Source organism: Sus scrofa, chromosome 4, assembly GCF_000003025.6.
Source record: "Sus scrofa isolate TJ Tabasco breed Duroc chromosome 4, Sscrofa11.1, whole genome shotgun sequence".
Classification (NCBI taxonomy): domain Eukaryota; kingdom Metazoa; phylum Chordata; class Mammalia; order Artiodactyla; family Suidae; genus Sus; species Sus scrofa.
In genome coordinates, this window is record NC_010446.5 from 27,842,082 (window position 1) to 27,865,496 (window position 23,415).

At 39.2% G+C, this 23,415-nt stretch overlaps 1 protein-coding gene across 1 annotated transcript in view; it reads right to left on the reverse strand.

Annotated features, from left to right (window-relative positions):
• The window catches only part of LOC110260475, a 107,263-nt gene that overhangs the window by 64,720 nt on the left and 19,128 nt on the right, over positions 1 to 23,415 (reverse strand). Inside the window, exons 5-6 of the mRNA XM_021090800.1 lie at positions 19,489 to 19,969; positions 18,748 to 18,850 (exon numbers count right to left, since the gene is read on the reverse strand). Of these exons, the coding sequence (XP_020946459.1) occupies positions 18,748 to 18,850; positions 19,489 to 19,969 (584 nt within the window). The remainder of the gene's footprint in view (positions 1 to 18,747; positions 18,851 to 19,488; positions 19,970 to 23,415) is intronic.

Sequence of the window (23,415 nt, forward strand, 5' to 3'; positions counted from 1 at the left end):
ACAGCCATGGAAAACAGAGGAGGAATCTGAGATGTAGTTAGACAAGATCAGGCAGAAGAGGAATCTGAGATGTAGTTAGACAAGTTCGGTTCAGGATGTTATGGCCATAGACAGAGATGTAGTTAGGAGATGAAATTTATAACACTGACTGGTCTGGTATATGGGAGATGACAAGAGGGAAAAATATATCATGACTCCAATTTTGAGAATTGAGGCGGGGGGATGGGTGGTGTCATGTCTTCAATTAAGAAACACAAAGAATGTTTGAGAATAACGATAATTAGTTAGTCTTGGAAGATGGTAGTTTGGTAGAACTAACAATATCTTCAAATGAAAATACCCAAAAGAGTTTGGATCTCTGGAGAGGGTCTGGGCTAGTGATATATTTTTTAGAGTCATCAAGAAATAGTGAAAATCATGGCTTTGGTGATGTTACCAGGGAGTTGATGTCTAAAAAAAAAAAAAAAAAAAAAAGAGAGAAGAACCAACGAAAGACCTTTGGGAATATTAGGGAGCAGAAAGAGGGCATAAGAAGCACACTGTGTGGTTTGAATGTTTGTGTTTCCCCAATTTCATACTGGAACCTAACCCCAAGGGTGGCAGAGCCTTTGGGAAGTGATTAGGTTATGAGGGGGGACCATGGGCTTCTTCTGCTGTGTGAGGACAAAGCAAAAAGCTGCCTGCTAAGAGGCAGGAAGAGGGCTCTCACCAGAACATGACCATGCTGACACCTTGATCTTGGACTTTCTAGCCTCCAGAACTACGGAGAAATTTCGGCTGTGGATAACCCATTCAGTATGGAATACTCTGTTACAGCAGCCTAGATGGAGAAAACACACACCATGGAGGTATCTGAGGGGCAGCCTCAAGGACACACACCCAGGTTCAGACTGAGAATGTGTCCTTCCCTCAGCCAACTGGCCCAGACATACCCAGGCCTGGGTTCTGGCACCGTGGTGGTCAGGTGGAAGCCTGAGTCGCCTACAAACCCCCTTCATCATCGCTAGAAAAATAGGTGTGAGTGAAGGTGAGCCAACCTCTTACTTTGTCTGTCTGAGCTGGAGAATGCATCCTCATTCTCAGAGGAAAGGAGAGCACTGTTCCTAAGGAAAAGTCTTAGAGCCCAGCAGCTACATGGGTTTTCAGTCCACAGACACCTTCTCCCCCAGAACCAGAGGCAAAGACAGGGAGAAGGGCCATCTCTCTTTTCTCATGTATTATTGAGCAGTCTATGCCCCTTTGCATACACACAGAAATAATCATATTAGTCCAATTGGATTAGTTCAGTGCATATCATTTGTAAACCTCCTGGGAAAAGATGGGGAATACTTTTCTTTGTTTTCAGAAAATCTGATTGAAGCAGATCATACATATGTTTACAAAGAAGAAAGAGCAGATTAATTTAAATAGGTGAAGCTACAGGGAGCATTCGTCACAGACAGCATTCATTAACAAAAGCCACCTCAAAAAAATCAGAATAAAAAATCATCGGTGGGTAGTTGAAATCATTAATATATACCCTTGTCTACAGTCCTTACACAGTAAATTCCAAGATAAACTTATTTATAAAATTAAATCCTGTGGCACTATCCTTTTATACTAAATCCCAGGATAAATTTAGTAATAAAAATTGAGCTCTAGTATGAGAAAAAATATTAAATATATTGAAAATTAAGTATAAATTTAGTAAATATGGAATAGCATAAGTAGCAGAAATGAAATCAAATATTCTGACCATTCCTTTATCTATTCTTTTTTGTCTGTTATTAAAAATAAAAAAGCAAATTTTTATGACCCCAAATTTAATATTTATACATTAAGTAACACCTGAAAATAAAAATGTTAGCATTCAAACTATTGGGTCTATATACAGATCATCTAATTTCTTTTAATGAATTCTAGCAAAACCAGAATTACAGAATCTTGAATTTACTAGGTCACTGGATAGGACCCTGAAATCTTTAAGTATACAGGGATGTTTGTTGTAATATTACAAGAAGGAAAGACAATGGATTTCCATCTATGATGGATGACATTTAAAATCTCCGTGTCCTCCCAGCCTTCCAAATACACATGGCTCACAACATGAAAGGAAGGAATCAGAAAAGAAATAAAGACTAAGGGGGAAAATTGAGGCAGAATGACAGGCTCATTAAAATGTGCAGAAAGCATCTCAGGCTCCCTCGAGAAAGCTGTTATCATGAAATAATCACATTGATGAACACGGAAAGAGTGGACTCCGGCAGGGGCCTTCTATTGCACCCAAGAAGTTGGTGATTATATCCTGGAAATGTGACCCCATGAAAGCCTGGCTGCTTTGTTGCTTAATAGAGTTCACAGAAAATGCATGTCTCCAAAATGAGATTTTTCCCCTATTCACTGTGCAGCAAGGGCGTCTTGACAGGATGAGCAGGGGGCCATTTCTCCTAATCAAGGGAGGGGTGAAAACCCCTGGAGGCGGAAATTGTAAGCAATCAGGCTCAACTTTTGCAGGAAGAGCTTTTGCCTTCTGCGCATCTGTCAAGTAGTCATAAAAGAAGGGCTAAGGGAAGCTGCTAGAATTTGGTAGAAATAGGACAATAGGTCAGATGGACCAGTTTTTCTTCGCAATTACCCCATGTAGAAATGGCTTCTATCTCTGAGGCTATAAAACTATTCCTTTGCTGTTTAAGCAGCCTATCTATCTAGACTGCATAGCTCTTTAAATTGAAATTGTTGTTAGTGTTTCCATTTTCTCACTCTGCTGGTTCAAAAAGTCTCAAGTACACTTTAATCTGAAAACACAAACAAGGCTTTCTGAATTGTTGCACTGAATGAAATGTTTTCCTCTTGATGCAGCTGGACAGTGAGACAATGGAAAGGACAATGGCAGGCAGTGAAATGAAATAGTACAGTCCATGTGTGAGGGAGGCTCTTGGAAAACTTCTCTAATTCTGACTTTGAAAACAGAAACCACCATCCCAAATCCAACTGTTTTCTGGTTAAACATAATTTAATTTATATTTTTAAATGAAAAAGCATGGAGTTCCCATCGTGGTGCAGTGGTTAACGAATCCGACTAGGAACCATGCAGTTGCGGGTTCGGTCCCTGCCCTTGCTCAGTGGGTTAACGATCCGGCGTTGCCATGAGCTGTGGTGTAGGCCCCGCGTTGCTGTGGCTCTGGCGTAGGCCGGTGGCTGCAGCTCCGATTCAACCCCTAGCCTGGGAACCTCCATATGCTGCTGGAGTGGCCCAAGAAATGGCAAAAAAAAAAAAAAAAAAAAAAAAAGAAAAAGCAAATAGCCAAAAAAAGCATACTCTATGATTCCTTTAAGATTTGCTAAATTATGCATTTGCTTATGTCCATATATATGAATGTAAATGCATTAAAAAGATCAGAAAAAGATTCTCTGGTATTAAGCCTGACTGCTTTTGGGATGGGGTCAGATGGAATGGAATAAGAGGCAGGAGTGAAGGGAGATTAACTCTTTAATCCTGAATATAGTTCATTGCTTGAAATATTCCCAAAAAAGGATATTCATGTATTACCTGTGAAAACTAATAAGTACTTTTTTAAAAAAAGGGAAAAATGTGGCTGATCCATGACTAAATTTGGGCATGGCTGTGAAATAAAATATTACCATAGACTCAAGGATTCTCCTATAACCAAGGGGAATTCTAAAATGAGTATTTCCCCCTCTTACAATGCTGGTAGGAATGTAAATTGGTATAGCCACTATGGAAAACAGTATAAAGGTTCCTTAAAAAACTAAAAATAGAACTACTATATTATCCTGCAGTCTCACTCCTGAAACTATATCTGGAGAAAACCATAATTCAAAAAGATACATGCAACCCAATGTTCACTGCAGCACTATTTACAATAGCCAAGATGTGGAAGCAACCCAAATGTCTATCAAAAGATGAATAAATAAAGATGTGGTATATTTCTACAATGGAATATTACTCAGCCATCAAAAAGAATGAAATAATGCCATTTGTGGCACCAGGGATGGACCTAGAGATTATCACACTAAGGAGGTAAGCCGGGTAAAAACAAATATCATATCACTTATATTTGGAATCTTAAAAAAAGTGATATAAATGAACTTATATATAAAACAGAAATAGACCCACATAGAAAACAAAGTTATGGTTTCCAAAGGGAAAAGCGTAGGGGGAAGAATAAATTGGAAGTTTGGGATTAACATATACATACTGCTATATATAAAATAGATAAACAACAAGGACTTACTACATAGGACAGGGAACTTTACTCAATATTTTGTAGTAACCTTTAAGAAAAAAGAATCTGAAAAACATAGATATATGTGTATATATAACTGAATCACCCTGCTGTGAACCTGAAACTAACACGACATTGTAAATGAACTATACACTTCATAAAAATTTTTTTTGATAATAAAAGGAATATTCCCACCAGGGAGGTTTGTCCCTATCCAAAGTTTCTCTGAGGTAAGGTCAGAGGTCCCTATGTACTTAAAGACTATGATATCTGTTTATTAAAAAAATCATGTTTTCTCTGGAATCTCCCAAAATGTCCCAAGGCAATATTACAAGAAATCTTCAAATGGTTCTTATGTAAATAAGGTATCAACCCCACAAAAATGTGATGATTTAAAACCAGCCTTGACAAGCTGGTTATGAAAAGAATTGGTACAATATCCCTGTTGTGGTAAACATGTTCTGTATTAAAAACCTAAGAAAACACTAACTTAAAATGTCATGATTCTTCATATCCAAATTTTACAACCTTGTACAGGTCCAAGAATGTTGAACAGTTCAGTACACACCCTGGGAATTGAGACACAGCAAACTTTCTAACATAAGACTAAAAAGCTGCCTAACGAATCTCATGTAACACTTGGAAATTCAAGCTAAGAAGCCAACTGAAAATGTTTTTGATTGTGGGTTTTCAGCCTGAAAATTAAGCTCCAGATTTACTGCACCCTGGGGTTGGTATCTTCCTACTGATGTTTTTGCTTTTTTGTTACAGGCCTGCTTCAGGCCAGCAACACAGTGTTGGGTGACAAGTGAGTCAGGAAATGTTCCTGACTAAAGCCAAATGTCTGTGCAGTGTTTTCACACAATCCTCTCACCAATTTTAAGGAGCAGATTCATACCACGCCACGTGCAGCTTCTAGGATAGAGGGCCAAATTGGCCCAAATGTCTAAAATCCTTTTATGTGAATCCATTATACTAATATCTGACAATTATGAACTAAGTCTCATTTAACATGCTTGGATGCTCTCACTTAAAGCCAATAATTACTGAAAAGAGTGAGCTGGATAAACCTGTTTCCCAGCACGTTGGTTGACAAGACACCCCACTGGTTATAATGCAACCCATCAGGCAGAGCTTTTTATATTTAATGTTGAAAAATTATCTTTTGTCAGTGGCAGATTGAGGATTTTCACTGTCAATCTCTCTTTCCACTCAGCTACATTTCCATTTCACAGAACATCTTGAATCTAGCTGAGGGAGGTCCCTAAAAATATAGAACAGAATAAATCCAAAAGGAAGATGGAGGTCTGACAAGAACCTCTCTGCTAGGTCAAGGGCAAGACAAATCTCCTTTTGGTGATGACTCTGAAAGCATGACTTCCAAAACCCTAAGGTGATGTATGCCTCTGCATCCAGGACAAGAAAATCAAGAGCAATGGAGTAGGGAGGACTTCACCTCCAGGGGAAGAACTGTGTCTGCACACTATCAGGGGTCACACTGCAAAAATATATAGAGTTTAAAGCAGCAAGGTACTGTTAGAGGTCATCTAATCTGGCCCATTGTGGAAATTTCCATCCAAATGGAAATTCAAACTCTGTGTGCGATTACTCTTCTTAATGGGTTGTTCACAGCCTCCCACAGAGGTGTCTGCCTTGGTGGGCAGCTGTCTCCCATATTCTTCGGCCTTTTATTTCCTACCCATTTTCTCCCCCAGCACAACATAACCCAGTTAATTTTGAACCATAAACCTCCTTGGCTAAAATATAAAATCACATAATCTCCCTTAAAAACATTTTAAATCATGACATTGTTTTAGGAGGAATAGGATAAAAAGTAATTTTAAATGACTCTTTCATTCTTCTGTGAGATGTTAACAAAGATTCCATTAGAAAGTTTATTATCATCATAAATGCAGAGTAAACCATGTAAAGATAAATTTTTATTTTTCCCTATTTATCAAGCTATAAACTGTGTCACTGAACACCTGAGAAAATGCGAAGTTCAAATTGTATTGTGGTATACACGCACACACATATATATGTACAGTTTGGTGAAAGAATGAATCGAACTAAAGATTGAATTTTAAATACTTGTTTCAACATCAAGAACACTGGTTACTTAGCACTGAGGATACAACAGTGGACAATATGCAGAGCCAGTCCTCACCCCCAGGGATTCTGATTCATTTGTTCAGAGATGAGATGGGAGAGATGGTATCTCACGAAATCCACTCAGGGGATCCATCGCACACCAGGCTGACACCACCCATAGTTGGTGCTTGTGTGGAAGCTTCACACCAAATGGACTGCAGATTTAAATTATTCACACAGAAGATATCTGCAATACCTATATATGCCAAGGAACTCACATGTAGAATAGGCAAAGAATTCTAATAGAAATTATAAAAAGAGACAAACCCCATTAGAAAATGTGCAAAATTCTAGGCAGGCTCTTCATAAAAGAGAATATCCAAACGGCCAATAAAAAGAGTCATCCCTCATTAGTCATCACAGGCATGCAAATTAAAACTCACTGTAATAATACCTCATACCTACCACAATGGCTACAATGAAGAAGCCAGACAATGCTGATTCCTGTTCTAGGATGAAGAGAAACTAGAGTTTTCATCTACTGTTGATGGGACAGTAATGAGGTGTATATTCTTTGGAAGACTGCTTGACAGCATTGGATAAAGCTGTCTGTATCTGTACCCTATAGCACTTCCTCCTCTATGAGTACACATCTTTCTCCATACACAGGAGTACATATCTTCACCATAAAATATATGGAAGAGTACTACTGTACTATTCATAATAGCCCCAAACTGGAAACAACCCCAAATTCCTCAGCAGTAAAAAGGACACATAAACTGAATTAGATCCATACATAGGAATACCACATAGCAATGAGAATGAACATACTATTACTACCTCCCAAAACATGTGTGAATTTCACAAGCCTAAAATGTTGAGCAGACATAAGACACAAAAAGAGTCTATCATTATGACCAATTTTATGAAATCCAAAAACAGGCCAAACAGCATCTACAGTGTCAGAAGTCAGGACTGTGGGAGAGAGTAACTGGGAGGGGGCAGAAGACAGACTTCTACAATGTTGGTAATATTTTTATTCTAATTTGGGTTCTTGTTAGATGGGTTTGTTCACTTTTTGGAAATTCACACAATCTTATATTTTTCTAAAGGCAGTCATACTTCAAAAACATTTTTAAAATTACCCCAATAGTAAAGACATGCATTCTGAAAACAGTACAACAGTGATAAAGGGAACAGAAGATGATGCAAAGAAAAAAATAATAATAACAGCAATCCCTTATTATTAGACAGTATTTTATAATTTACAAGCTATCTGCACACATGCTGTCCCATTCAATTCTCTCTTTAATTCACTGATCCATTCATTTATTCACCAAAATTTGGTATATCTCATATGCACCAGGGTCTGTGCCAGGGCAACACAAAGGTTAGGAAGGCATGGTTATTGGCCTCTAGGAGCTTACAGAACTGAAAATTTGAAGACAAGTCTGTAGTGAAGCAGCACCAGCAGATAATTGATTAAAAGTCTCCTACATACCAGGCACTGTACATTACCAGCTTTCTCTCGCATTTACCACCTTCAAGAAAATAAAAGATTCTCATAGCATGTTTATTTTTTCCTTTAGTATCTTATAAAGGAAAATACAATGAAATTTTTAGGGGAAAAAAAAGGAATTTGCTTCCAATGTCGGTGTCTAGAAGGGCATGTAAAGTTGTAAAGTACAAGCATGTGGATCTGCTGTGTTTAGTGATTTTACCAACTACATCCAAGGACCAGAGGAAATTAAGTTGGCTTACAGGTATAGGAATATACAAATTCCATTTAGATATTTGTTTAATTTGATTATTTCACAAGGGAACACCTAAGAGGGCCCGTGTACTGGTTTAAATGTATTTCCTGAAACCCAAGAATTTCAACTTTTAAAATAAAATACCAGTGTGAAAGAAATATGAGTAAGCCTTCAAAGCTTGACTGTGAAGATGATAAGGTGGCATAAGTATTTCCAAGAAAAGTTTAATCCTTCCATTTAATAGAATGCGGGTTTTTTAAATGAATCAATCTCCCATTACTTAAGGTCTAAGAATACATGTGGCGCCATTCACATCAGCTTGAGTGTTTCTTCCTTTGTTCCATGGTAACATTTGATTGATTTTACCCATGTTTAGTCTATTCTGAAAATATACCTGTTACTGTTGATTTACTCCAACACCATGAAAGAGAATGGCAGCCCATAAATTTCACATGAAATTGTCAGCTGTAACTAAACCATTCTCTCAACCTTTATAGTGTGATGATCCAGAGGCTGTATTCCAGGCACTGTGTTAGTCACAAAGCAGCTAAATAAAGACCTGGATTTAAATCCTTACTCTGCAATTGGCTATGTAACCATAGCCCAGTAACTTAACCTTGCTTAAGTATAATCATCCCTCTACATGGATAGTGTCTGGCTCATAGTGTTGACCTGAAGGTTAATTAAATGAGAAACTAGATGCAAAGAGTTATCAACGAATAATGTTGGCTTTTGTTAGTCCTTTAACATTTGAGATACTCACTGTCATACCTAATGTCTAGCATTTAGGGTAATCATTAGTTCAGCAGTGCTGTTCAACTTCAACTGATGCTGCCCATCAAAATTGCAAATTTCTGAAAATACATATGCTGAGGCCCCACTTCAAGATTCTGATTCAGGCTCCGTGGGGGGCCCTTAGGGTCTGCATGTACTTTAGTTTCCTCAGCTAATTCTGAGGCACGGTCACAATTAAGAATACTTATCTAGGGGGAAATTAAACACTACTTCAAGATTCATGTGAGTATATGTTTCCTGTGTATACCATAAACAACACAGAGTTGGCTTTGGCTTTCTATGCCTCAGCTTCTATAGTCACAATGTGAGGAAACAGGAATAGTATTTTTGTTCAAAAGAAATAAAGTGTCAGAGCCAACCTGTAGCTAAAGATAATGAACATTCATCTAGAACCAGGAAAGTTAAGGTATATTCAGAGGAAGGGATCTAGGTGAGGTGATTAAACAGCAGTTATATTGGTTAGTCTATAATTCAAACACACAAATGAGTTAGAGGTCAAGATACTACAGTCAAAAAGCAAGAAGAAAAGGGAAATTCAATGCCTGCATGGAAGTTCAGAGCAAAAACATCAGGAAAATGAGAGATAAGAGGGCAAAAGATGATTTGAAGATACTCAAAGCTTGACGGCAAGGCAGATAGTCAAAAGCCCAGGTAGATTAGCAGGAACCAGGTGACCTACAAATAAGATGAACAGAACAGATACCAGGTACTAGGAAAAGGAGAGCTTGGGGAGTTCCCATTGTGGCTCAGTGAGTTACAAAACCAACTGGTATCCATGAGGATTCGGGTTTGATCCCTGCCCTTGCTTGGTGGGTTAAGGATGGGGCATTGCCATGAGCTGTGGTGTAGGTCACAGATAGGGCTCAGATCCTGCATTGCTGTAGCGGTGGCATAGGCCTCAGCTACAGTTTTGATTCGACCCCTAACTTCTTGAGAACTTCCGTATGCTGCCAGTGTGGCCCTAAAAGCAAAAAGAAAAAAAAAGAAGAAGAAGAAGAAGAAGAGCTTGATTCTGGGGCAATCTTCAGTCCCTGAGCAGAATGGCACAAGATCTTTGATGAATATTGTTAGATAATGACAAAGATGCAAAATCTCAGAGAAATGACATTAACATTAAATATTACTAAAACAAATTTATATTTAAGAAACTCTTTTAAAAAAAAGTAAGCTATAGATGTCTGACCCATATTTTAGGGATCTCTATCACCTAACAAATATTTTTTAAAAATCTCCTCCTGTTTTCATAATTCCTAGTGAAAGAATTATATGATCAGGCAGAGAAATAAATAGGAGAACTACTAAAAAAAAAAAAGAAAGAAAGAAACTCTGACATGTGACAAAAATATGTCAGAGTAATGTGATTTAAAAAGAAAAATGGAAGGAGTTCCTGTTGTGGCTCAGCAGTTAACGAACCCAACTAGCATCCAGGAGGACATGGGTTCAATCAGTGGGTTAAAGATCTGGCATTGCCATGAGGTGTGGTGTAGGTCACAGACACAGCTTGGATCCTGCGTTGCTGTGGCTATGGCATAGGCCAGCAGCTAAAATTCCGATGGGACCCCTGGCCTGGAACCTCCATATGCTGTGGGTGTGGCCCTAAAAACACAAAAAGACAAAATAAATAAATAAATAAAAAAGAAAAATGGAACAATGAGAGTAATATCATTCATTCATTCATTCATTCATTAAAATAACAATCACTGAAAGCCTTCAATTGTCAAGCCTGGTGCTAAGCACTAGGTATATCAGGACAAAAAAACAGTCTCCAAGGATCTTATTGTCTAGCAGGAGCAACAAAGATGGAATTATCACCATGTGGTATATTCAGCTCTATGTTATAGTCAATATTAGGGTGTCAGAGAAGGCTTCCCAATGTGAAGCTCCGAAGAACTCACAGGCATTAGTCAGGAAATAACATAATCCACTGTGGATGAACAGCATGTTCAAGAACAAGACGTTGATGAGGGCGCGGCATGTTTGAGGGTTTGGAAGTAATTCAGTATGGCTGGAGTATTCGCTGTGAGGTTAGAAGCCATGGATAATTGAGGCCAGAGAGATAGACAGGGGACCTCTAATGAAAGGTCTCTATTTGCACTTTACCCAAAATATAATTTTCTCTGACTTTAAGTCATTTCAAGTAATGAATCCAAAGATCTGCAGCAGAGAAGATGAAATGGAAAACCAAAAAACACATATGAATTCAGCCATGCAATTATCCATGTATAATCAAGTGAGAATTCTGGTTTAAAATAAACTGGCTTGGAGTTCCCATTGTGGCTCAGAGGAAATGTATCTGACTGGCATCCATGAGGATGCAGGTTTGATCTCTGGCCTTGCTCAGCGGGCTAAGGATCCGGCATTTCTGTGAGCTATGGTGTAGGTCACAGACGCGGCTTGGATCAGATGTTGCTGTGGCTGTGGCTGTTGTCAGCAACTACAGCTCCAATTCGACCCCTAGCCTGGGAAACTCCATATGCCGAGGGTGCGGCCCTAAAAAAGACAATAAATAAATTAAATAAATAAATAAATAAATAAAATAAACTGGCTTAGACCCAGTCCTGAAAATACAGAGGAACCCATTTTGAGACAGTCAGATACTGCTCTAAATGTTTACATCAAATTTATTCTGCCTGTTCCAGGATTTGATATTAAAAAATCATCTTCAGAAAGTTTATAAAGATCACACCCAGGGCTCTAGACAAATTAACTTTATTCCATACTAATTTTTAAAAATAAATATAAACCTTACAACGTCTTTGAAAATGAAGGATGAGTAGGATAAAGAGTTATTACATCAAAACAAGAACGAATGCAGAAGATTTAACTACAAAATGGTTAGAGGTTAGTGTCTTTTGACAACCATATCTTCTCATCTATTTGAAGATATGTCCATTCAGGGAACAGTCTCAGTTAAGACCATAAGGTAATTATTTAGGAAATTTATCCCCTTTTCTAGCCACATATTCACCTAATCCATTTTTTTTCTTATTCTTAGAATGCTAGGGAAAAAAAAAAAAAAAACTACAATTGTGTGGTTTCAAAACACCACAAATTTAAGATCTGCAACTTCAGTTGGCTCCATGCCCCAACCAGCTTTTCTTAGCTCTTTTTCTCATCTCTCTCAACAGCTATGCCAAAGTTCCACCCTTCTGCCCAGATCTCTTACTCACTTGAAGCAAACTGCCTTACTCTTATTCACTGGATACAGGAACAGAGTATGAGAGATTATATACACATTGACCAAAGATGGTGAAATCAGTGGATATCCAAGGAAAACTCTCACATTTAAGGGGTAACTGGATGATAGAGAGCCCTTAGAGAAGACTGAAAAAAAGGCAGAAAATTAAGAGGCAACGAGAAATTTTAGTATTCCAAAGCCCAAACAGGATCAAAGGCCAATGAGCAATTGACTATGTTAAAGGCCAAAGGTTCCCCTGAAGTGGTGCTATAATGATCATGACAAGTCATGACATTACTTCAAATAATTTCAATGCAGTGATGAGAATAGAAACCAGGTTCTTGTTGGCTGAACAGCAGATGAGAGAAACAAAGAGGCAAAAGCAAGTGCTTACTCCTCTCTCAAGAAGGTTATCTATGAAACAGAAAGATGTCATGACTGATTTCTCAGGACAGAGGACTAGAGGAGGGTTTCACTGTGGATAGAGCAATGGTGGTGATGGTAAGCAGAGGAGGTCAGGAGGCAGCAGAGTTGATGGTGAAGATGATAAGAGATGAAAGGGTAGTGGCAGTGTTGGAGGTGATGAAAGAGGTGGTGATGAAAATGGTGCAGGTGGCAGAGGTAGCAAAGTTGATGGAAGACAGATGCTGGTGACAGTGAAGGTGGTGGTATAAGGGATCATGGAAGTGGTGGTGGTGGCGATAACTGAAATGGAAATCGTAGTTTTAATAAATATAGAAAACACTTGAGCATGTTTATCTACTAAGGTAAAGAACCAGTAAGAGAGAGAATGAAGAAAAAAAGCATGGAGTTGGTCCAAAGGAAAACAGACAAGGGGGTTAAAGGACAGTGGAGGAACTAAATTGCAACACCATCTTCCATAGTTAAAATTCCTGTAATGAACTACCTGAGGTCTCCAAATGCGTCACAGGCTTCCATGCCTCTCAGCCTTTGTATCGGAGCTATTCTCTTAGTTCACAACACCCTTCCCTCTCTCATCTTCTGCATACCCCTTCTATTTTTCTCTTCAAAATAGAATTCCGTATCTATCTCACTCAGGAAGGCTTTTCTAATCCCCTCCCTCAATTTCATAGGATACCTATTCTCTGGACTTCCATTATGTGCAGGCCTTCTCATATAATATTGTAATTGCTCTAATCTCCACCAGGATGTAGGATCCATGAAAGCAAATATCATATTTCATTAGATTTTCATTTATTCAATAAAATTAAAATACCACTACTACTACTACTAATAAAATCTGGTGAGCACTTACCATATGCCAAGCAGGGTGAACAAATTTCAACTCACCTCCTATTTTTGTAAATAAAGTTCGGCTGGAACACAGTCACGCTCATTCACTTTCATATTATCTATGGCTGCAAGTTAAATAGTTGAAACAGAAATTGTATGGTCCACAGATCCTGAGGTGTTTTACTATCTGATCCTCAATAGCAAAGGTTTGACCACCCCTGGTTTAACCAATGGAGATGTGATGCTGTATCAGCCCTGTCCTATAGGAGTCTATAATTCAGTTGGAGATATAGGCAATTATAGCACAAGGTAATAAGTATTTTAATAGTGGAAATTAAAGGTATCATGAAGACACATAAGAGAAACATTTAATCTAAAGTTTGGAAGATCAGGGATTTTGCATATCTAACGTCTAACACTGGTTAGCATATTAGTAATGGACCAGTTTTCTTTGGAAGGGATAATCCACCTAGGACAAGAAAAACTCAAATACGATGCTAAAGAATATAGTTGAGACACCATTCCAAAAGACTACTGATATTTCTACCACAGGGAACTAAATTAAGATCTCATTTAATTATAATAACCAGTTCATTGTAAAGCTCAATTATCCAAATCTTTCAGACTCCATCTGCTGTTCCAAAGAGTTAAGACTCCAGCTGCAGTCTCCCCAGCAATAAATAGAAACTCTGGTTCAGGTGCCAGGCTGGAAAGGCTAACTCTAACACTTGCTGAGAGCTGGGAGAACTACATAATCTTCATGTTGTTCTTTGGATTTTTTTTCAGAAGATTTTATTGTGATTTTTCAAAGCCTAGCCTAAACATGACCTTAATAGCCTCTTGGTCTCTCTTCATTTTATACACACATATACTCACATACATTCATTTAAAAATGCAGGAAAATTTAGAATAATGGTTACCTCAGAGAATGGGATAGAAGTAATTTTTATTTTTCTGGGGTTTTTGCACTTAGGTATTTTCTAAATGTTCTATAATGTATTATTTAGTGATCAGAAAATGGTATTATTTTTAAAACAGTATATATAGCATTTTCCTTTTAATTAAAAGTTACATAAGAAGAATGTACACACAAATGTTATTAGTATGTATCTTTGAGTGAGAGATTATGAATAGTTTTTCCTTTCTTGTTGTTTTTCTCTATTTTTAAATTTTCTATAATATGCTTGTACATTTTTACTGTAAAAAATAAAATAGAGAAGTTCCCGTTGTGGCTCAGTAGGTTAAGAACCCAATATAGTGCCCTTGAGGATGCAGGTTCAATCCCTAGCCTTGCTCAGTGGGTTAAGGATCTGGCATTGCCACAACCTATGGCGTAGATCACAGATGTGGCTCAGATCCAGTGCTGTTGTGGCTGTGGCATGGGCCTGCAGCTGCCTGTGCCACAGCTGCAGCCCCCAGCCCGGGAACCTCCCTATGAGCAGGCATGGCCGTAAAAAGGAAAAAAAAAAAAGAAAAAAGAAATAATAAAACATAAAATAGAACTACAAGGAAAATCCTACATTAGACTAATAGAAATTATTCTCCAAAGGCTGAACATTAAATCACTGTGAAACCTGAGTATTTGGGGGCATTAGAGGGACTTTTATTTCAGACTTCACCTTAAGAAAGACTATCCCTGAAATCAGTAACCTGTGGCTTCATTGAACAACTTCCTTTGGAGCATTATAACAGCTCCTCCCAGAGTACTAAAGATTATTGAAAAACCAATGAACGGTAAATTTTCTAAAACACACCAAAAGTAAAAGATAAGCAAAAATAGGCTCTGAAGATAATTCTGATGAGAAAATCTAAACTGAATGATGGCTCTACACAGCTATCTTAAATATTAGAAATATAAGGCCATTATCATCTAAGTTTAACTCAGAAGTTGGAGTTATTCGAACACATAACGAACGCACTGATGAAAACACATTTCTACAGAGAAGAGGTTAGTGCCTTCTCAAGATAAAAGTTAGTGAAATGGATTTGAGGCACACATTTGGTCCCTAATAAAAGGAACAGCAGTGTGTTCTTGAACACCTTCATTTTAAAATGGCAGATAGGATGAAGCCTCCAAATAAGAAAAGATTTCCTGCACCCTTTGACAAGATACTGTTGCTATGCTGATGGTCTGCTCATCTATAGCTGTGCATCTTCCGATGGCTTTAGTTTGTGGGGACAAGCTACGACATGTTTGAATTACCTTGCTTACACAGCAACGTGACCAAAGAAAACCTTTCTTTTAAGAACATATCCATTTTCCTAAACCTCTCTGGCTTAGAAGCTGTCTCTGTGATGAGGACTCTAAAAAAAAATGTTTTATTATAGTCGATTTACAATGTTGTGCCAATTTCTGCTGTACAGCAAAGTGACTCAGTTATATATACATTCTTTTTTTATATTATTTTCCATCATGGTCTGTCCCGGGAGATTGGCTATAGTTTCCTGTGCTATACAGTAGGACCTTGTTGTTTACCCATTCTAAATGTAATAATTTGCATTTACTAACCCCAAACTCCCAGTCCTTCCCACTCCCACTCCCCCCCCCTTGGCAACCACAAGTTTGCTCTTTATGTCTGTGAAGACTAAAATGTTTATCTCCAGCCTCTGAGTTTCAGACTTCCACTCCAAAGCTCCATTTGGATGCCTGATTATTATTTGACACTCCACCTGACCAAAACAAAACTAATCATTTCTCCTATTCCCATCCAACCACCACAATCACATTTTGCTACATCAAAATAAATTGTACCCCATCCACCCAGTTATTCAGACCAAAAACCTTGGCATCATCACCTATTTTAACTTCTCTAAAATACTTATCAATACTGAAATGATGTTTGTTCACATATCTTTTATCAGATTTGATTAGATTTTCTATGAGGAAAGGGAAAGCTACTAGTATGTTTGAGTTGAGTGACAAAAGTTGACCACATCCACTCCCCGACCATTCTGCCATAGCATCTAATATTTCTCCCATTTGACTATTCCTTCAAATAAAGCCATTGCCTCCAGAGAGCCCTAGCCTAGCCATTGCCTTCAGAAAAGCCCCAGCCATTGCCTCCAGAATTCCTATTCTGAAAATAGGAATACAGAATAATCAGAAACATGGGCTCAAATTCTCACTCAAATTCTCATTTACTAGCTTAGTTATTGTAAACAAGTCAAGGACCTCCTTCTCTACTTCTTCTTAAGGAAAGTATGACTTCTTAAGGAAAATGTCATAATTAAATTGGACGATATAAATTGATGCCTGGCATATAATACACACTCAGCAAATGATAACTTAAAGGAGTAGCATGTCAATTTAATCAATCTTTAACAAACAAGCTTTAAGGAAATGAAAAGAAGGAAAAACAAAATAGGTCTCAAATATGGTACCGAGTAAATGCTGTTGAATGAATAAATAAATGATAGATAGGTACCAGCTCTACATAGTTTGCTAAAAGCACTGAAGAACTAAACTCCAAATATTCTTACCATAAGACAATTACAGTTTAGCCCCAGAAAAGAAAGCTGGCATTTCTTTGCAATCACTTTAACTGAATCTGCTTTCCTTTAACTCTGCATTTCTTAAAGGACCACATGGCTTTTGGGCACCATCTGAGCCTTCTCAACTTGTGAGCTGGTTATTTAACATTATTCTCAAGGCTAGAGAAACCAAATAAGAATTTTCTCTAGTCTAATTCAAATCTAGAATCTAGGAAGAAAAAAAGTAGGTAAAAGAGAAAGATTTTTTTTAACCAAGAACTGGGGAAGGATGATTGATGCAACATCTCAAAGGCTAGATTAGATAATCTTTTAAAGTAACTTTGATCTCTAAGGTTCTACAAACCTCTTGGTTTAAACCTTCCTTCTAAAATGAATTCTACAACGATTTCTATAATTACACTGTATTCTTGCAACATGTCCAGCTAAATTTGGGTTCAGTGGTTTCTGCTTTGATTTTCCTCCAGATATATTTATAGTACTCTTAACTGTAGAAGCTTATCTTATATTAGGAAGATGCATTGTGGAGGACATATATTGACCATGAGTAAGAAACTAAGCTCCTGGAGACAATGCCCCCCACCTACTCCCCTGTTTGTTCCACAGCACCCAGCGCTGTACCCTCTCTGATAAAAACAATTCCTAATAAGATTTTCCCCTCTCCTCTTCCCATATCCTGGTACACATAACACTTCTCACTCAATAATCTCCACATCAGTGCCTTACTACCCTTCACTCTTCCCCACTTTACCACCCCACCTCAAATGCGCACACACACACACACACACACACACACACCCCAAGTGCTTTCAAGGCTTCAGAATAAAAACAGGATGACATTTCCTTCCAAATAGGTGGGAATCCTGTTTTTAAGGAAGCTGTAAAGTTGCAAGGGTGTGAGGCTGGTCACCATTTCCATGGCACTCTAACATCCACTTTCTTTTTTGGCTTCACCAGTCTTCTTAAAAAGTAGGAGGGATTCAAAGGAAATAACCTAGGAGTATATGACACAGAAGGCCTGGAATCTTGAATTATGGAGAGAAGGAAGAGAAAAAAATGAATTCCCAAGACACAGTCCCAAGAGACTGTGAACCAAGCTAGTGAAGGAAATGCTGATGCATAAAAAGAAGTTCAGATAAGAAGCCAAAGGGGTAGATTTATCTTTGTTAAAGGTCAAGGAAGGCTTCAACTCACTGGTTTCACCTGGAATGCAGGTGAAGAGGCAGGATACAAGGCACAGAGTAAGTAGGATCTAGAAATGTCAAGGTTTGGCAAAGGAATTATTGTTGCGAGGGGGTTCCATAGTGTTGTAAATCTGCATTTTTATTTGTTTATTTATTTTTTTTTTTTATGGATGAAAGGGTTTCCAAGACTTAGAAGACACCAGAGAGGAGAAATCTTAGAGTCTGAGCCTTATGATCAGAAAGAAGTAACAACCAGAGGAAAATAGGCTGGGACAACAGAATAAAATGTTTCATACATTTAAAATGTGCCAAATTAAGTAATGTGAGACTGGTGGGTTTCAACCGTAAAAATTTTGCACTGCAAAGTTCTCGCACACATAAAGAGCAATCTGTTGTACTTGAAACTGACTGTATGTGTATGGGCTGAGCTCTTGTGAATGTGGCGAGATTAGGAGCCATGGCAAGATTAGGAGCCGTAGCAAGATGGGGAGCCATGGCAAGGTGGGTCTTCTGTACAAAAAGCTCCTTTTAGGGGTAAAAACAAAGATTTACCTAAGACCAAGCAAATAACATAATAAGAAACTCACCTGGAAGAGCCTTTAGCCTGACTGTGGTGGCTGCCCTTTGACCCTTAACTATAGCTGGCCAGACCGATGCCTCTAGTTCCATCTTGAAGCTCTTTAGTAAAGCTGAAAGTTCTTGATGGGGCTACCTGGGGCTCTCGGCAATTCTGAGGGAAGAAAAGTATCTTCCCGCAAATTTCTTCAAAGACCTACCTTCCCAGGAAAGCAGGTAATGGGGCTGATGAATTAGTTTTGCATTTGGACTCACAAATTCCAACGGTTTCCTTCCCAATGATGAGGTTTCCTTCAGCCTTACCTAAAATCAATGCAAAGTATATCTATATTGCACTTGCTATTAAAGAAATCTGGGGTAGTTTACTTTGGTTTTTAAGCCCAATTTCTATCATCTCCTGAGAGTTAGAAAGTGAGTGGCTACGTTTTTCCCCCGGGACCAAGAAATTCAGAGACACCTTGTTTAGAGGAGGCGCCCAAGGTCACTGGAGAAATTGGGAAGAGCTTGTGGCTGCAGTTAAGCCTTCGCCCTGAGTTTTGGGCAGTGTTTCCTTAGCCGCTTCAGGTTGTGGTCAGGAGAGGAATTTTCCCAGGAAGAGGCTGTCCTAAGGGGCACCTCAAGTCCACGCTGCGGTTTTCAGCGTTCGCATCTCCCGTGCGGGGACAGAGTATTGGTTAACTCAGGTGAGTGAATACCACGAGGCGGATTCCAGCCTCGGGGACCCCAGGGATCCGCGCGGGCGTGAGGAGGTCGGTAGTGCAACGCAGACCTTCCGCTCTTAGCCCGGGCTCCCTCCACCGGCGGGAACAGAGCCTCTGCAGTGCGCCGCCCCCACCCTGAGTGGCTACGGGAGCCGGTGCGGAGCCTGCAGCGCCGGCGGCTGTGGCCCTGGAGACTAGGACTGAGCTTGAGGGTCGCGAGTCCCCGGAGCAGGACCTCACCTACGGGCCCTTTGATTCCCGCCCTTCTCCCGACTCGGTTCGCAGCCCTGGCCGCGGCCTGGCGGCTGCAGAGGCCAAAGGCCCTCAGCCAAGACCTGAGAGCTCGGGAGACGAAGGCACCACGTGTCCGGTCCGGGCTGGCGCGGGCGGAGCGGGCCAGGCCCAGCTCCCCGAACCTGAGCGCACAGCAGCGGCGCCGCCGGGTTCGTCCGCCCCCGGCGCTGGGCCAGCGGAGCCCGGACCTCCCGGGCTCGCGTGGATGCCTCCTCCTGGACGGCGCGATGGGGCACTTCTGGGAGAGAAAGGGTAAGAGCGAGCGCCCTTGCGGGCTCTGCAGGCAGTGCCCACCGGCGAGGGAGGGCGACTGAGACTCTCTGGTCCAATGAGCGCCGAGATAGGCCCGAGGCGGGCGAGGAAGAGGTGGGAAAAGGGTGGGGGCGGTGAATAGCGGGAGTGGGGGGTGCAAGGGGGACTGTGAGCGCTATCTAGGGTGCTCCGGCGTCCCAAGAAAAAGGTTGTGGAAAATGGGCTCTCTCAGCAGAGGGAAACTGGTGGGGCTGGGGTAGTGTCTGTGTGATTATCATTGAGATGGTTAGGCTGGACTCCTAGTTGCAACAGGAAAGATTGACCAGGCCGTTGGTTTGGGGTCTCCTTTTAGGAATTGTCCTCAGGAGTGGGGCTTGGAAATGGTGCCTTTTGATAAAGAAGGTTCAGTAAAGAATTGATAGTATCAGATAGAAAGTCTCAGTAGGGTTCTCTAAAGACGTGGATGGTCCAGCGGTCCCAGAGAACACTTTTCAACTTTCTGCTTCCTTGGGTATTTTTCATCAGATTATTTGAAACGGGAGGGAACACCCGTTTTTCATCAACATGTTGGAAGGCCTCAGTTTAGGAGCTCAAAACATCCTCATTCTGGGTGGCATCCTTATGCTGGGTGAATTTAAAATAGGGGTGGATTGTGGAGAGGAGGAGACCTCCAAGGTGAAATTGCTGCGTGGGAAGAGATTCTTAAAGCTTTAAGTGGAAGGAGTTGCTTGAAGTAAACTGCTTTCCTGTTGTTTTTCTCTTATTCTTCAGTGTTGAGCAAGTAGTGACATTAAGGAGAGCAGGAAACTCCACTGCTAGGTTCCTGGAAGGTCCTCTGGTCTGACCCCCCATCTTGGGCAGCAGAAGCAAAGACCAGTGTCAGTGTCTGAATCTTCCTTCTCAGAAAAGGGCCAAAATTTAAACTCTGCAGTTCCGAATCTTCAACTTAAGGTTTCTGCTGCAGCACTGCCAGATCAGATACTTGGCCAGGCACACATCAGAGATGTTTGCTTCTTCCTCCTCAAAAGGTGTTCTTGGGGACAAAGAAAGTCAGATAATCACAGTGCCAAGTTTCTCCACCTACACATTTGGCAGAATAGCAGCAACTGTCCTCTTGAGAGACAGGTCCAAGTAAAATCATATTTTTTACTTGCTTTAAATTTTAGAGCATCTTACCATAATGCAACTCTTGGTTTCTTAAGTTATGTTATAATGACACTATTTTAATGTGGAATACATTTCAAGCACACTGTTTATTCCTTGTTGATCTCTACTTATTTAAATCAAATTGTATTAACTTGGTCTCCATGCGGTCATCTTTAAAGTGGTATCATAACTGACAAATCATCATATGGGTTCTTAAATGCTGGTGCCATTAAAAAAAAAAAATCCAAATCTTCAGTTTTATAGATGACCTAATAAGGCTAACAGAGAGTGAGTAGTCCAGGAGCAGAATTAGCCAGTGGCAAATGTAGAACCAGCACTCTCCTAACACCCAGTCCTGTGGTTTTTCCCACATTTTAGTAAAAGTGTGTAAGAGATAAGCATAAAAGAGTAATCTTACAATTGGCTTGATTGGCAGGGCTTACAGATGGGGTTGAAAGGATCTGTGACTATAAAAGGGTAACATGTGGGAGATCTTTGTGATGATAGAAAGGCTGTGTATCTCGATTGTGATGACAGTTATATAAATCTATATATGGGATAAAAGACATAGAGCTATACAGACACATTGAGCTAATGTCAGTCTCCTACTTTTGATGTTCTATTACAGGTATGTAAGATATAGTCAGTGGGGGAACCTGTGTAAAAGGCATATGGGATTTCTCTGTACTATCTTTACAACTTCCTATAAAATTTATCATTATTTCAAAATAAAAAGTTTTTTAAGTCATTTTGTAAGTACCTCAAATTCCAAAGCATCCTTCTCCATAGGAGAAGACACCATTTCCAGAACTTTAGTTACTCTGGTATCCTTATCATCTCTAAATAGAAATTGCAATAGTCTTTATTTACTATTATAATTTAAAATGAGACATTTTTAATTTTTTTCAAAATTTTTAAAATTTACAGCTGCATCTGTAACATATGGAAGTTTCTGGGCCAGGGATTGAATCTAAGCTGCAGCTGCAACCTACACCTTAGCTGCAGCAACACAAGATCCTTTTAACCCTTTGCTCTGGGCCAGGGATTGAACCACCTCCACAGCAATGTGAGCTGCTGCAGTCAGATTCTTAACCTACTGTGCCACAGTGGGAACTCTGACATGCTTTTTTTTTTTTTTAATTAGCCTTGATCTAAGGAATAAAATTGTGAAATACCAGGTTTAGATATTAGTTACATTTTTCAAGACATGTTAAAAATAAAAAATATAATTTTAAAAGAGACTTATCCACCTAAAATTATCACAACCTTGGGAATACTGTACAAAGGCAAGGCTTTGGGAGGTGCTCAAGGCAGTGGTGAGGGAAGCAAGCCCAGTCCTACAGAGCAGCTTGTGATCAGTGGTGCGATGAGAGAGAGAATTAGGTCACCCACATCCTAGTAGCCATTTGAGAAATGACTTATCATTCCTTCTAAAATTTTTTTTCATTAAGCTTTTTAAATTATAAAATATTCCTAAAATTACTTCAATTCTTTATCAGAGTGGAGCATCTCAGCAAGTATATTTAGCTTTAGAGAAGCTAGAAGTTATATTTGGTTTTTATATGTATAATTTATGATAATAATTACTCATCTCCCAGGCTTAATCACCAAGTCATCTGTATGTGAGCTTTTTCTGTCTCTCTTTTCAGAGCATGTTAACTCATTCTGCTTAAACTAAATGACCTTTGGTTTGCTGTAGAAACCCCTTTGAAAAAATACCGTGGATGAGAAAACCTTGGCCTTCTAAAAGTGAATTTTTTTTAACTCTCTGAACAAAAGATAGGTAGATAAGAATGGAAGGATCATAACAGCATTATTATAATGCATTCCTAAAAAATGCTCATCGTGCCTCTGCTGGTTCTAAAATGAACTTTTATGACCATCAAGCTTCGGTGAGAATGTTCATTCATCAGAAAGGAAAACATTTTTCTATAACAATATGTGGTTTGCAAAAGCATCATTCAGGGCCATTTTTTTTTTTTAAGTTAGACAATGTATTTTCAAGCATTAAGATGATCTGTTACCTTGTTCTTAACCTAGCTTCTCAAGAAACTTGGGCGTGCCTCTCGGACAACTAAAAAATATCTTACTAAATCTTACCAGCCAGCAGATCCAGATTTGAAGGAAAAGAATATTGATTCTTTGACTAACTGAGTCAATATAAGAAGAGATAAACTCAGTCACAGCCTAAATCCTGCTATTATTTCTGACTCTTCATTTTTTTAAAATTTAGATTATCTACAAAATCAAATGGGATTATTTTTGAAAATATGGTAATTTTTAAAAATTGTTTTTTCTTAACCATTCACCAAATAGATAGAAAAGCCAAAAATTGTCTTAGAATAGACTCATTCATAGGTTTATACTTTACTGTTTGCCACTCATTTTCGAATTACAGTTTCACACACAGCATGATGGGATTTAAGAACAAAGACAAGGTGTTTTTCCTTAGGAAGAGTGATACTGATGTTGGAA